General features: G+C 61.7%; 1 protein-coding gene across 1 annotated transcript in view; it reads left to right on the top strand.

Annotated features, from left to right (window-relative positions):
* SDK2 (sidekick cell adhesion molecule 2) overlaps window positions 1-14,985 on the top strand; it is a 49,238-nt gene that overhangs the window by 24,210 nt on the left and 10,043 nt on the right. Inside the window, exons 3-28 of the mRNA XM_058817309.1 lie at window positions 3,950-4,056; window positions 5,354-5,501; window positions 6,135-6,268; window positions 7,531-7,642; window positions 7,856-8,046; window positions 8,462-8,545; window positions 8,615-8,809; window positions 8,952-9,068; window positions 9,150-9,317; window positions 9,484-9,586; window positions 9,799-9,975; window positions 10,053-10,189; window positions 10,339-10,486; window positions 10,560-10,700; window positions 10,783-10,964; window positions 11,157-11,272; window positions 11,882-12,077; window positions 12,201-12,299; window positions 12,652-12,843; window positions 12,933-13,054; window positions 13,132-13,241; window positions 13,364-13,514; window positions 13,590-13,827; window positions 13,946-14,061; window positions 14,242-14,431; window positions 14,705-14,803. Coding sequence (XP_058673292.1) covers window positions 3,950-4,056; window positions 5,354-5,501; window positions 6,135-6,268; window positions 7,531-7,642; window positions 7,856-8,046; window positions 8,462-8,545; window positions 8,615-8,809; window positions 8,952-9,068; window positions 9,150-9,317; window positions 9,484-9,586; window positions 9,799-9,975; window positions 10,053-10,189; window positions 10,339-10,486; window positions 10,560-10,700; window positions 10,783-10,964; window positions 11,157-11,272; window positions 11,882-12,077; window positions 12,201-12,299; window positions 12,652-12,843; window positions 12,933-13,054; window positions 13,132-13,241; window positions 13,364-13,514; window positions 13,590-13,827; window positions 13,946-14,061; window positions 14,242-14,431; window positions 14,705-14,803 — 3,773 coding nt within the window. The remainder of the gene's footprint in view (window positions 1-3,949; window positions 4,057-5,353; window positions 5,502-6,134; window positions 6,269-7,530; window positions 7,643-7,855; window positions 8,047-8,461; window positions 8,546-8,614; window positions 8,810-8,951; window positions 9,069-9,149; window positions 9,318-9,483; window positions 9,587-9,798; window positions 9,976-10,052; window positions 10,190-10,338; window positions 10,487-10,559; window positions 10,701-10,782; window positions 10,965-11,156; window positions 11,273-11,881; window positions 12,078-12,200; window positions 12,300-12,651; window positions 12,844-12,932; window positions 13,055-13,131; window positions 13,242-13,363; window positions 13,515-13,589; window positions 13,828-13,945; window positions 14,062-14,241; window positions 14,432-14,704; window positions 14,804-14,985) is intronic.

Below are 14,985 nucleotides of genomic sequence, written 5' to 3'. Positions count from 1 at the left end.
ATTATGTGAAATACAGAGCCAGGAGCCTCTGAAAACCCCAGGCCTGGGGCAAACAGGATGAATCACCCCCAGATTCCTGCTGGGAGCTCATCCCTGCTCTGTGGGCCCAGCTCTCTGCCAGCCCAGGTGTGACGCCCATCCCTCTGCCTTGGGGGGCTAATTACCATGCAATGAGTTAATTAACGGCACTGAAGAACATTGGAAGGGTTGCAGCCAGGCTGGGTGGGCGCCCTGCAGGGCTTTCCTGGTTCTTGTGGCTCCAGCCTGGCCTGCGTCACTTTTGGTGCCACTTTTGGTGTCACTACAGGTGGCAGAGCCCCAGGAATGCTGGTGAGGAGCGTGGGCAGCACGGGGGAGGATTTTCCTGGGAATGTTTGGGCTGGGGAGGCTCCTGCCCGTCTCTGTGCCTTGTTTGGGACTTTGGGGACACAAACTTTGGCATGAGGCGCTGTGGGCACAGGGCAGCGGTGCCAGTGAACCACAGCAGTGTCAGGGCTGGCAGGAGGCACACGCTGGGGATGGCACAGGAGGGAATCTCCTTGCTGGGGATGGCACAGGGGGGAATCTCCCTGCTGGGATCCTAAAGGGAGAGGACAGGGACTGCCGGAGCAGGAGATGCCCCCGGAGCTGGGAGTTGGCCAAGCCCGTGCCCAGCAATGCACCAGAGCCCTCCGGATGCCGCAACACGGATCGAGGCTCGCCCCGTCCCCGCTCTGCAGGAAGGAGGCTGATTAATACACGGGCATTAATTATTAAATGGTTCATTGTTCTGGCAGGGCCAATTGAGGCAGCGATTTACGGCGCTGCCAATTCCCACGGCCGAGGGAGGGAAAGCGCTCCCGGGCAGGGGCAGGGGCAGCGGCCACGTGGATCCAGAGAGAACCCGTTCCAATCGGGAGCTAATTGCGATCCAATAGCGCGGTTAAGCGCGGCTGATGGAGCTCCAGGGGCGCCTCGCAGCCTCATCGAGCGCTGGCCCGGAGCAGGGGCCGGGACACTGCTCGGATGCTCCGAGTCGTTAAACCTCGGCTAAGTGTGTTTTAATGCTCGCTTGACATTTCATTATCCCACAGTAACCATTCAAACACGCGGCCCCTCCAGAATTAATTAGTCGTTATGCAGGATATTAATCAAAGGGGACTGTGCCGGTGCTGCTCCCGCCCCAAATCCGATCCAGCTGTTGCTGTTCCCGGGCGGCGTTGGAAGAACCTCACAGATTTCAATTTGATGGATCAAATCCTTTGGCTGCCGCTTTTCTCGGCCCTTCTCCACCCCCTCAATCTAAGAATAATTCGGCAGCGTCAGCCCCGCGCTCCTCGGCAACCCTACAATAACAGAGGCACGGCGGCAGCCACAGCACGGCTGGGATGGATGGATGGATGGATGGATGGATGGATGGATGGATGGATGGATGGATGGATGGATGGACGGACGGACGGACAACCCTACAATAACAGAGCCGCTGGGACACGGCTGGGTCAGAGGGACTGGGGATGAATGGACGGACAGACAGATGGACAACCCTACAATAAGGGAGCCACAGGAGCTGGGCATGGTGAGGAGCTGGGCACGCTGCTGTGCCCTGCCCGGCTGAGGGACCGGGGATGAACGGACGGACAGACGGACAGGTTGTCATTCCCAGCGTGCAGCCATCCGTCTGTCAGACAGATCCGGTGCCAAAGCTGCCGCTGCACACCCGGGGCTCCCTCCTGACCCCGGAGCTGAGCGGGACGGAGCCGCTTCCTGCCGGGCCAGGGCGGTCAGCGCTCGCCTCTCCCCACGGACCGTGCCCTGTCAAGCTCCGTGTTCACAGAGAAGCCAAACAAAGCCCTGGAACAGCGGAGTCAGCAGCGAGGGCTGCGCCGGGAGCCGGGCCAGCTTCACCTCGGTCCGGCTGCAGCGGGGGCGGGGGACAAAGCCAAAGCCACCCGGCCGGGGGGACAGAGGCACCGGGAGCGGCCCCAGCTGGAGCAGCTCCTTCCTCGCGTGGAACAAAGGCCACGAAGCTGTGACACAGACTGGGGATGGGATGGCATCCCCCGCTCCTGCCTGCAGCGCATCCCCTGGGAGGGGTGACACGGGGGTGACACTGGGGGTGGAATCAATCCCCGTCCCCTCCCAGCCAGGAGCGGTGGGGGAAGGAAACCGAACCTGAGCGCTCTTGGATGAAAGCCTCGGTGCAAGGCGAGCGGGGAGAACAAAGTCTGTGCGGGTTTGGTTGATGACTGCGGGCTGGGCTGAGCCGGGAATTGATTTCCTTTCTCCGGGCTATTTTCAGCTGCTGAGGTGTGTGTGCGAGTGCTGTGCTTCAATAACTCCTCCAGCTCCCGTGTGTGGGGACCAGGCCCCGGAATTGGATCTGCTGGGGTGTCCTGGGCTGGGCACACGGCTTCTTGTGCCCATGGAGTGCCCATGGCTGGGGACACGGCTTCTTGTGCCCATGGAGTGTCCTGGGCTGGGGACACAGCTCCCATGGAGTGTCCTGGGCTGGGGACACGGTTCCTTGTGCCCATGGAGTGTCCATGGCTGGGGACACGGCTCCCTGTGCCCATGGAGTGTCCATGGCTGGGGACACAGCTCCCATGGAGTGTCCTGGGCTGGGGACACAGCTCCCTGTGCCCATGGAGTGTCCTGGGCTGGGGACACGGCTCCTTGTGCCCGTGGAGTGCCCATGGAGTGCCCATGGCTGGGGACACAGCTCCCATGGAGTGTCCATGGCTGGGGACACGGCTCCCTGTGCCCATGGAGTGCCCATGGAGTGCCCATGGAGTGTCCTGCCCTTGGGGACACCGCACTGCCAGGCCTGTGCTGAAGGTGCTCCCTGTGACTCTGTTTGTGTCCCTTGGGCTGTGCCAGCACTGGTGGCTTTGGATTGTCCCCATGGGGGGACACACCAGCGAGGACATGGATCTGTTTGGGGACACACGTGTCTCTGTGCTGCTGTGTGTCCATCCATCCATCCGTCCGTCCGTCCGTCCGTCCGTGGGCGTGCGTGCGCTGGGGAGTCACGGTGTGATTTATTAGCGAGGACACGGCAAGGAGAGCGGGCCCATTACTCCTGGCGGCTGCAGCCCTTGCTGACAGCTCCGTGCAATTGAAATATCTTATTTAAAGCCTCTGGGGAGCGTTTTTAAATATCAGCCGTGACACTCAAGGTCTCGTTCCCAAAGGGCACCGTCCCTCCTCCTCCTCCTCGTCCCGCGGGGACGGGTGACCCCTGTGTGGGTGTGCGGCTGCCTGGTGTCACCGCGGCTTGGTGACAGTCCCGCCGGGCCAGGGCACAGCCCTGTGTCCCTGCCACCCTCTGCCGTGCGCAGGGAACGCGCTCCTCAGGTCTGATGAAAGTTTAATTTACGCTCGGCTCTCAGAAGAGCAAACAAAGCTGTGCCGAAGGAGCCCGCGGCGGGTTTTAACGCGAGATTAGATTTTTGGGCAGGGAGGAGGGCTGAGCTGGCTTTATTTATTTATTCCCTCTCTGCTTTATCTCGCGGCGCTCCCCGCCGGGCGCAGCGGGGCTGCAGCTCCTGCCCGGCCCCCGGAGGCTCCCCCGGTGCTCCAGGGGGATCAAACCGGAGCTGCAGGGCTGGGGACGCGCTGGTGGCAGCGGGGTCCGCCTTGGGACCCGGTGGAGAGGAGATGTGGTGATTTCCTTTATCTCCTCGCCGGCGCTGGCCGCTGATAAGAGCGGGGGGGGGGGGGTGATAAGGGGGTCAGCCAGGATTTATCGGAGCAGTGCCGGACTTGGACGCTCTCAGATCCAGATTGGGTGACACCAACAGAGCGCAGTGTCACTGCTGGGGCTGGGGCAGGGCTCAGGACAGTGGGACCCAGCTTGTGGCGATGGGTCACATCCAGCCCCCGGACCGGGAGGGTGACAGTCACCGGGCTGTCACCGGGGGCCTGTGACAATGACACGGGTGTCCCCTCACGGCTGGTTCCCCTCCCGCAGGTACATGATCACCTCGCTGGACCGCACCCACGCCGGCTTCTACCGCTGCATCGTCCGCAACCGCATGGGCGCGCTGCTGCAGCGCCAGACCGAGGTGCAGGTGGCCTGTAAGTGACAGTCCTGCCCCGCGGGGACCGCACGGGGACACAGATCCCGGCGGCGGGGGGCAGCTCCGGGGTGGGTGCCAATGGTGGCCAGCACGTGAGAGCCTGCAGCATCCCTGGGGTGACAGGGACAGGGACATCGGAGCGTCCCTGGGGTGGTGCTGGTCATGGACATTGGAGGAACCCTGGGGTGACATCCAGAGTGCCCCTGGGGTGATGCTGGTGAGATTTAAGGAGGAGATGGCAGTGCTGAGGCCTGGGATGGTGGCTCTGTCCCCCGATGGGACCTGCCCCTCTCTGTCACCCCTTGCCTCTGGGATATCCCCACTCCCATCCCCTCAAACCCCTCCAGAGGAGCAGTGACAAATCAGGAGGATAATGAGAGATTAATAAGGCAGCTGTGCTAACAACTAATGATAATGGCAAAGTCGTTAAAAAGGGATTCTTTACATGTTTTTAATTACAGCAATTAAGGAAGTCAATAAAAATCCCCTGTCCCACCCCCTCCTCCATGCCCCCTGCTTCCCTCAGTCTCCCTCAACTGCTGCTTGATTCCAGGCTGGGAATGGCAGGGGGATGGAGGAGCTGTGCCACACCTTGTCCCTGCAGCCAGGGCCATGCTGGGATGCTGCTGGCACTGGGACAGGTGATGGTGTCCACGGGGGTCTGAGGATGAGGGAAGAGATGAGGATCTGACTCTATGTTTCAGAAGGCTGATTTATTATTTTATGATATATATTAAATTAAAACTATACTAAAAGAATAGAAGAATGGATTTCATCAGAAGGCTGGCTAAGAATAGAAAAAGAAGCAATGATAACAAAGGTTTGTGGCTCAGACTCTCTGTCTGAGCCGGCTGGGCTGTGATTGGCCATTAATTAGAAACAACCAACAGGGAGCAGGAGAAGCTGGGGAGCCCCAGGACTGGGCCCTCCCTGCTGTGGCTGCAGCCTGGCTGTGGTGGGGACACTTGGATGGGGTCCCTGACCCAGCACAGGGGGGATGGAGGGATGGATGGATGGATGGATGGATGGATGGATGGATGGATAGATGGATGAGGCATGGATGGAATCCATGGATGATGGAGGAATGGATGGATGAGGGATGGATCACCAGGAGCAGCCCGTGGCATCTGAGCCATCCCCCACCCTGAGCCACCCTCGGAGGGGACTGGGGGCCACCCCTCAGCACCATCCCATGGGAGCCCATCCCACAAACCCCACCCTGCTGCCCACCCAGCCCTGGCTCTGCACCCCTGGGCTCCCCCCATGCCTGGCACATTCCCTGCCCCGTTCTGCAGACATGGGGAGCTTCGAGGACGGCGAGACGCAGCAGAGCGTGTCCCACGGCGAGGCGGCCGTCATCCCCGCGCCGCGCATCGCCAGCTTCCCCCAGCCCCAGGTCACCTGGTTCCGCGACGGACGGAAGATCTCCCCCAGCAGCCGCGTGTGAGCACCCCCAGAACCCCCCTGGAACCCCCCTGGAACGTCCCCAGCATCCCAGGGGCTGCATTTCCCACACTAAGGATGTTTAACCAACATCGTGCCAGAGCCCAGGGACAGGCCCGGTGACTAATGGCTCTGTTTGTCACCAGAGAAGGGATTTCTTCACAAAAAATGAAAGCAGGAGGGAGGAAGGCGGGGGAGAGGGTGGGGTAGAGCCAAACACGGCACACAGGTGTCCCCACAGAGCTGTGGCAGATCCCGGTGCTGCCAGAGCCCTGGGCAGGAACTGAATTTGTAACCCCCATTATGCAGGAATTGTACTGGTCTCCTTTCGATTTGCAAAGCGGGATTGAGGAGATAAAACTCCTTTTTATCTCATATTTAACGGTAAAAAAAAAACCATATTCCCCACAGCATTTTATGTTTCCAGCAGATTAGATTGTTCCAATAAGTAAAAAAGGAATAAAAAAGGAGAAGTCCTCAGAATCTTCATTGTCCCATGGGCTCTGCTTGGACAGAGGGGTGCAGGGCTTGGTTCCCCCATCCTGGGGGGAGGCTGGGGGTCCTGTGTGGGTGCTGGGTGGGCTGTGAGGGTCCCAGATCAATGGGTTCACCCTCACCTTGCTCTCCTCCCAGGGCCATCACGCTGGAGAACACGCTGGTGATCCTGTCCACGGTGGCGCCGGACGCGGGGCGTTACTACGTGCAGGCAGTCAATGACAAGAACGGGGACAACAAGACGAGCCAGCCCATCACCCTGACGGTGGCCAGTGAGTGCGGGGGGCACTGGATCCCTCCCCCCAGCCCCTGCCTCGCCCCCAGGTTTAATTTGCAGTAAATCTCCTCGGAGGCTCCGGTTTTTGCTGACTTAGCACTTCAGCTGGCTCGGAAATTATTTAGGTGCTCATGGCTGTGCTACAGGCGCTGCTGTGTCACAGGCAGAGCATCATCCTGCCATGCCCTGGGATGGGCTGTGGAATGGGGGCTGCAGGGTCACCCCATGGACACCCCACACCCCTGTCAGTGTCCCCTGTCAGCTCCTGGTGCTCTGGAGGAGCCCCTGCCTGGGGGACACCCCTGTGGTTTTGTCCCCCCAGTCCCTTTGGGCCCCCCAGGAATTCCAGGGGTCCCCCAGCCCCTCTGGGTGGTGACAGTCCATCCCATGGTGTGACAGTGTTCACAGGGGTCTGAGGATGAGGGAAGAGACGGGCATCTGACTCCATGTTTCAGAAGGCTTGATTTATTATTTTATGATATATATTACATTAAAACTATACTAAAATAATAGGATTTCATCAGAAGGCTGGCTAAGAATAAAAAAAGAAAGAATGACAACAAAGGTTTGTGGCTCAGACTCTCTGTCCAAGCCAGCTGGGCTGTGATTGGCCATTAATTAGAAACAGCCACATGAGACCAATCACAGATGCACCTGTTGCATTCCACAGCAGCAGATAATCATTGTTTGCATTTTGTTCCTGAGGCCTGTCAGCTTCTCAGGAGGAAAAATCCTAAGGAAAGGGTTTTCCATAAAAGATGCCTGTGACACCATGGGACATGCCCTGAGGTGACATCAGTCCAGTCACGCTCTCCTCATCTCCCCTCCTGCTGCTCCACAGGGTTAGGACAGGTTATCCCTGTCTGTGTGTCTGTCTCCCATCCCCATCAATCTGTTCTCCCGCCCCTCGGCGTCCTGGAGCTCCATAAACATCCCAGGCCCTGTTTATGGATTCAGCTCTATCAGCAGCTTTCGAGCCCATCGCAGTTTTACAGCGCCTACATGAGGGTTTTTTATTGTCACCATCATTTTGCTTTATGGACTCCCTGCTCCCTCCTCCCCGCTGCCACCAGCCTGGTGGCCCCGGTGGCGTGCCAGGGCTCCCATGGGGGGACACAGCTTAGGGACAGCTGGGAAAGCCACCAGGTCCCTGCCACCTTTGTCTCCTCCAAGCTGAGGATTTGGGTGCCGTCTCTGGGGACAGCCCAGGGTGGCAGAGGGTGCTCATGGCTGTCCCTCTGTCCTCCCTCTCCCCAGATGTGGGTGGCCCAGCTGATCCCATCGCTCCCACCATCATTGTCCCTCCCAAGAACACCAGCGTGGTGGCCGGGACCTCGGAGGTGACCATGGAGTGTGTGGCCAACGCCAGGTGAGCCTGGGGTGGGGATGAGGATGGGGAATCTCCCTGTTGGCATTGCCCAAGGGGGATTTAGGGGCTGGGTGCTCCTAAACCCCTTCCCACTACACTCCTGGGACATGTGGGATGCAGGGAGGTCCCTTCCCACCGGAGTCCTGTGAGCTGGAGCGGGGTGGGATCCTCCAGGGAAGCTGGAGCTGGTTCTTGACACTCCCTGGCCCCCAGGCCACTGATGAAGCTGCACATCGTCTGGAAGAAGGACGGGGAGCCCGTGTCCAGCGGGATCAGCGACTACAGCCGGCGGCTGACCATCCTGCACCCCACCCTGAGCGACAGCGGCTTCTACGAGTGCCAGGCTGTGCTGCGCAGCAGCAGCGTCCCTGCTGTCACTGCCGGGGCCTTCCTGTCCGTGCTGGGTGAGCTCCTGCCCCTGCTGGGTCAGCTCCTGTCCCTGGGCACCTCCCTGTCCGTGCTGGGTGAGATCCTGTCCATTGGCACCTCCCTGTCTATGTCGGGTTATCTCCCGCCCTTGGGCACCTTCCTGTCTGTGCTGGGTGAGCTCCTGTCCATGTTGGGTCATCTCCTGCCCATGGGCACCTCCCTGTCCATGCTGGGTGAGCTTCTGCCCCTGCTGGGTCAGCTCCTGTCCATTGGCACCTCCCTGTGTCTGTGCTGGACGATCTCCTGCCCACGATCAGACCACGCAGGCCATGATCTGGGGCGGGCTCAGCCCCAGGGCAGGGCTGGGAGGTGACAGGAGTGACACGGGTCATCCCAAGGACCCTGGGGAGAGGCTCTGCCCCCGTTCCCATTTCCTCCTTCCCTCTGCAGAGCCCCCTCAGTTCATCAGGGAGCCGGAGAGGCACATCACGGCCGAGATGGAGAAGGTGGTGGCCATCCCCTGCCAGGCCAAGGGTGAGCTGCTCCCCGGCACCCTCCATGCGCCACCACCAGCCCGTGCCTGACGTGCCCGTCCCCCTGCAGGTGTCCCCCCTCCCGAGATGGCCTGGTACAAGGACGCTGCCCTGCTGCAGCTGGAGAAGCTGCCCCGTTTCCAGCTGCTGGAGGACGGCAGCCTGCAGATCAGCGGGCTGCTCCCCGACGACACCGGAATGTTCCAGTGCTTCGCCCGCAACGCGGCCGGCGAGGTGCAGACCACCACGTACCTGGCCGTGACCAGTAGGTGCCACCTCCCCTTTGCCCTGGGTGGTGGGCCACAGACAGCTCAGAGAGCCCAGGAAACTCTTCTGGGTCAGAGATCCAGGCTGGGCACAGCACAGAGAGGGGATTCAGGGGGGCTGTGCACCTCTGTGCCCCGCAGGCATCGCCCCCAACATCACGCGGGGTCCCCAGGACAGCACGGTGATCGACGGCATGGCCGTCATCCTCAACTGCGAGACCTCGGGGGCGCCACGCCCGGCCATCACCTGGCAGAAAGGTACAGGGCTGGGGAGGGGCCTGGAGCCTGTCCTCGCTGCCCCGGTGGCCGTGGCGCTGACGGTCCCCACCGTGTCCCCAGGGGAGCGGGTCCTGGCCAGCGGCTCGGTGCAGCTGCCCCGTTTCACCCTGCTGGAGTCGGGCAGCCTCCTGGTGAGCCCCGCGCACCTGTCTGACGCTGGCACCTACACCTGCCTGGCCACCAACTCCCGCGGCGTGGACGAGGCCTCTGCAGACCTGGTGGTCTGGGGTAAGGGGCTCACGGTGGGCCAGGGAAGGGAGGGACCCGCCCCAATGGCTGTGGGACCGCCCCGGTGCTGTGGGATGGAGCTCTCTGGGGATGGGTGCTGGGTTTTGGGGCTGTCCCTGCTGGTGCCACCCCTGCAGTGCTGGTGGGTCATTGTGTCCCCCCACAGCAAGGACACGTATCACAGACCCGCCACAGGACCAGAGTGTCATCAAAGGCACCAAGGCTGTCATGAGCTGCGGGGTCACCCATGACCCCAGCGTGGACGTCAGGTGAGGGAGAGGTTTGGGGATTCCAGGCACCCCCAGGATGCTCACCTGGCTGCTGTCAGTGCTGTCCTGGGGAGGGAGATGGGGGTCTCCTTCCTCAGAACCCGCGCTGGTGGTCCTGCAGTGCCCCCTGGTGCCCTGTGACAGCGAGCCCCTGTCCCCTGTGCTCGCTGGGGGCTGTGGGGCACCAGCACACCTGGCTCCCCCTGGCACAGGTACGTGTGGGAGAAGGACGGGGCTCCGCTGGGCCCCGAGAGCGGCCCCCGGGTGCGGCTGGACGAGGTGGGCACCCTGCACATCTCCCAGACCTGGTCGGGTGACATCGGCACCTACACCTGCAAGGTGATCTCGGCCGGGGGCAACGACTCGCGCAGCGCCCACCTCCGAGTCCGGTGAGACCCCCCTCACCCTGCCAGCACCCCGGGGCTGTGCCCCCCGTCCCTCCTTCCCTCCTAACCCCCCTGTCCAGGCAGCTCCCCCACGCCCCCGAGAGCCCCGCGGCCGCCCTGAGCCCGCAGGAGAAACGGGCCATCAACCTCACCTGGGCCAAGCCCTTCGACGGCAACAGCCCCCTGCTCCGCTACGTCGTGGAGGTCTCCGAGAACAGTAAGGGGCTGCTGCCACCCCCTGAGAGGTCCCCAGTGTCACCCTGCTGCAGGGGACGCTGCTCGGGGACCCCGGGATGGGTCAGCCAGGCGGGTGACCTCAGTGTCCTGCAGGCCAGGTCCCCACCCTGCTGTCCCCTCTCCCCACAGATGCGCCCTGGACCGTGCTGCTGGCCAGCGTGGACCCCGAGGTGACATCGGTGACAGTGCGGGGCTTGGTGCCCGCTCGCTCCTACCAGTTCCGCCTGTGTGCCGTGAACGACGTGGGCAGGGGACAGTTCAGCAAGGACACGGAGAGGTGAGGCCCGGCCTGGGGGGGTCCTGGGGGGCTGGCTGGTGACCCCGATGCTCACCCTGCCCTGTCCCTGCAGGGTGTCCCTGCCCGAGGAGCCGCCCTCGGCGCCCCCCCAGAACGTCATCGCCAGCGGCCGCACCAACCAGTCCATCATGATCCAGTGGCAGCCGCCCCCCGAGAGCCACCAGAACGGGGTCCTCAAGGGCTACATCATCCGGTAGGTGCCAGCTGGGGTGCCCAGGGATCCAGACCTTGTGTTGGTGGGGACAGTGGCAGCTCTGACGGCTCCTGGTGCCCAGGTACTGCCTGGCCGGGCTGCCCGTGGGGTACCAGTTCAAGAACATCACCAACGCCGAGGTCAACAACCTCCTGCTGGAGGACCTCATCATCTGGACCAACTACGAGATTGAGGTGGCCGCCTACAACAGTGCTGGTCTGGGGGTCTACAGCATGAAGGTCACAGAGTGGACGCTGCAGGGAGGTAGGCAGGGGCAGTCAGGGTGGGCACCCCGACAGCATCAGTGGGGTGCCATTGGTGGGATGGGATGGGATGGGATGGGAGGCAGGAGGATGGGTGTGGAGGTGCTGGGCAAGGATGACCTGGAGTGGGCACCCAGCTGATGGAGGGGACCTCATGGAGCTGTCCCTGTGAGCTGTCCCTTCATCCTGGCAGTGCCCACGGTGCCTCCAGGGAATGTGCAGGCTGAGGCCACCAACTCCACCACCATCCGCTTCACCTGGAACCCCCCCAGTCCCCAGTTCATCAACGGCATCAACCAGGGCTACAAGGTGAGGGTGATTCCCAAAACCAGAGCAGCCTGTGGGGAAAACTTGGTCAGCCTTCACAAACTGTCTTGGCTCCTCCTCGCTGAAATCCCCGATTTTAATTGGCTCTCTTCTGACTGCTAAAATAATATTTACTGTTATTTAACACTTGCGTGGGCTCGGAGTCTCCCATGCTCTGTAATTAACTCCAAATTGCAATTAATTCAAATTTACATTAATGAAATAGAATTAAAACATTAAACTTGTGTTTTAATCCACTCGAAAGAAGTTCGGGAATTTAATTGCCGCTCAATGAGATAACCAGCGTGAGCAGGATATTTAACATTCCTATTAAACGCCACTTAGTATTTTTGATTAGTATTTTTAGGGCCTAATTAGTGTTTAATTAAGTTGCTAGAGGCTATCTTGCACAACACCAATTAAATGCCCAGGATGCGGGCAAGGGGGGGATCCCGTTATCGATGGAGTTAATCACAGCTCCGTAACGGTGCGGGGAGCGCTGGGTGCCGGCGCTGTTTAATTGATCGTTAATCAACGCCTAATTAATAAGAGGCGGCCGGAGGTGGTGTTTTTGGCACGGAGAACCTTCATGGCATCTCCTTTCCCCTTCAGCTCATCGCCTGGGAGCCGGAGCACGAGGACGAGGCCACGGTGGTGACGGTGCGGCCCAACTTCCAGGACAGCGTGCACGTGGGCTACGTGCCGGGGCTGCGCAAGTTCGCCGAGTACCTGACCTCGGTGCTGTGCTTCACCACGCCCGGCGACGGCCCGCGCAGCCCCCCGCAGCTGGTGCGCACCCACGAGGACGGTACGGGGAGGCTCCCACCCCTCGGGACGGACCCTGCCCGCGCCCCGGCTCCATCCAAGGGGGTCCCGTGGGTGCCGAGGGATTCTGTGCTTGGGCGTTGAGTGTTTGGGTGTTTTTGGGCAGTGCCTGGCCCCGTGGGGCACCTGAGCTTCAGTGACATCCTGGATACGTCCCTGAAGGTCAGCTGGCAGGAGCCGCTGGAGAAGAACGGGATCCTGACGGGTAAGGGAGCGGCAGCAGGTGCTGGCTCTGGCATTGCTGTCTTTCCCACCCCGCAACACTTCCCTTTTTTCTTGTCCCATTCCTGCTCTGCAGCAGTGTCCCCTGTGTCCCATTGCCGCCCTGTGGTCACATTCATGTGTCCTTTTTCTCTCCCACAGCATCTCCCCTTTGTCCTGCCCTGTCCCACCTGCCCTGTCCCACCCCTGTCCCCACACAGCCTGTGGGGTGGGCGCTGCAGGGGTGGGCAATGCAGGGGTGACAATGCAGATGTGACGCTGCAGGGGTGGGCAATGCAAGGGTGACAATGCAAAGGTGACACTGCAGGGGTAGGCAATGCAGGGGTGCATTCCAGGGTACCGGATCTCCTGGGAGGAGTACAACCGCACCAACACGCGGGTGACGCACTACCTGCCTAACGTCACCCTGGAGTACCGCGTCACCGGCCTCACCGCCCTCACCACCTACACCATCGAGGTGGCCGCCATGACCTCCAAGGGACAGGGACAGCTCTCCTCCTCCACCATCTCCTCGGGGGTCCCCCCAGGTGAGCCCTGTGCTCTTGGGGTGCTGGAGGGCCGTGCACAGTGTTGGGGACAAGCGGCCGGTGTCACCCACCCTGCCCTGTCCCCACAGAGCTCCCCGGTGCCCCCACCAACCTGGGCATCTCCAACATCGGCCCCCGCTCCGTCACCATCCAGTTCCGCCCAGGTTACGATGGCAAAACCTCCATCTCCCGCTGGCAGGTGGAGGCACAGGTACAGGGGGGCTCGGGAAGGGGCTCAGGAGGTGTTTGGGGGCAGCTCACCCCACTGACCCCACTGCCGCCCCACAGGTGGGCCAGAATGGCGAGGCTGGCGAGTGGGGGCTCGTGCACCAGCTGGCCAATGAGCCCGACACGCGCTCCATGGAGGTGCCCAACCTGAAGCCCTACACCTACTACAGGCAAGTGCCAGGCTGGTGCCATGCTGCCATCCCTGGCTCCCTCACTGTGACCCCATTGTCCTCCCCAGGGGACTGGAGCCCTCTCAGCCCACACCGTGACCCCCTCTCCTCTCGTCCCTCAGTTTCCGCATGCGGCAGGTGAACATCGTGGGCACCAGCCCACCCAGCCTGCCCTCCAGGAGGATCCAGACCCTGCAGGCCCCCCCGGACATGGCCCCTGCCAATGTCACCCTGAGGACGGCCAGCGAGACCAGCCTGTGGCTGCGCTGGATGGTGAGGGGGTCTGGGGGTCTGAAGGGGGATGGAGCTGGAGGGGACATCAGCAGTGACAGCGGCTGTCCCTGGCAGCCCCTCCTGGAGCAGGAGTACAACGGGAGCCCCGACTCGGTGGGCTACAGGATCCGGTACGCCCGGGCGGACGGGCGGGGGCAGCCGGCGCTGCAGCTGATCCGTGACCGCGTCGAGAGGGAGTTCACCATCGAGGACCTGCAGGAGTGGACCGAGTACCGGGTGCAGGTCCAGGCCTTCAATGCCATCGGGCCCGGGCCCTGGAGCCCCCCGGTGCTGGGGCGCACGCGGGAGTCAGGTACTGAGCCCGCCTGGGCACCCACCTGGGCCAATGTGGCCAGGTACCGCTGCCCACTGGGCACTGGGCACCCACCTGGGCCAATCTGGCCACTGACCCTCTCTGCTGCCCCCTCCAGTGCCCTCCTCCGGCCCCAGCAATGTGTCAGCAGTGGCCACCTCCTCCAGCAGCCTGCTGGTCCGATGGGGTGACATTCCTGAGGCTGACTGCAACGGGCTCATCCTGGGCTACAAGGTGAGCTCCTGCCCGTGGGCAGCACAGCTTTCCCTGGGGGAATCACCCTGCAGGTGTGGGGTTCCTAAATGTGCCACCCCCAAGGAGCTGGTGGCCCAGCTGTGTCACACGGGCCATGTCACACTGGCCGTGTCACGCTGGCCATGTCACACTGGCCGTGTCACACGGGCTGTGTTCCAGGTCCTGTACAAGGAGAAAGGCTCGGAGGCCCGTGCCCGGTTCTGGCTGGCAGAGGGCAATGCCTCCCACAGTGCCCAGCTCACCGGGCTGGCCAAGTACACCCTGTACGAGATCCGGGTGCTGGCCTTCACCAGGATGGGCGACGGTGTCCCCAGCCGGCCTCCTGTCCTCGAGAGGACGCTGGATGATGGTGGGTGGCAGCACCTGGGTGGGCTGGGTGATTGATCCCACCCTATCCCTGGCTGATTGATCCCATCCAGTCCATGGGTGATTGATCCCATCCCATCCCTGGGTGATTGATCCCCTCCCATCCCTCTGTGATTGATCCCATCCCTGGGTGATTGATCCCATCCCATCCCTGTTCTCTGGGGCGATCCCTCTCGCCCTGCCCAGCACACCCAGGGCTCCCAGGGGTTGGGATCTTTTCCCCACTCCCCAGTGACTCCAATCTGTCCCCCTGCAGTGCCCGGGCCCCCCGTGGGGCTCCTCTTTCCTGAGGTGAGGACCACCTTGGTGAGGCTCATCTGGCAGCCTCCAGCAGCCCCCAACGGCGTCATCCTGGGTAGGTGGGGAGCGCCTGGGGTGGGCTGTGACCGTGTTCACAGGGGTCCCAGGATGAGGGAAGAGATGAGGATCTGACTCCACATTTCAGGAGGCCGGATTTATTATTTTATGATATATATTACATTAAAACTATACTAAAAGAATAGAAGAAAAAGTTCTCATCAGAAGGCTGGCTAAGAA

The sequence above is a fragment of the Ammospiza caudacuta genome, chromosome 19, assembly GCF_027887145.1.
Source record: "Ammospiza caudacuta isolate bAmmCau1 chromosome 19, bAmmCau1.pri, whole genome shotgun sequence".
In the NCBI taxonomy this organism is placed as follows: Eukaryota; Metazoa; Chordata; class Aves; order Passeriformes; family Passerellidae; genus Ammospiza; species Ammospiza caudacuta.
The sequence above is the reverse complement of the archived record's forward strand: the minus strand, read 5'-3'. Positions and strand labels throughout refer to the sequence as shown.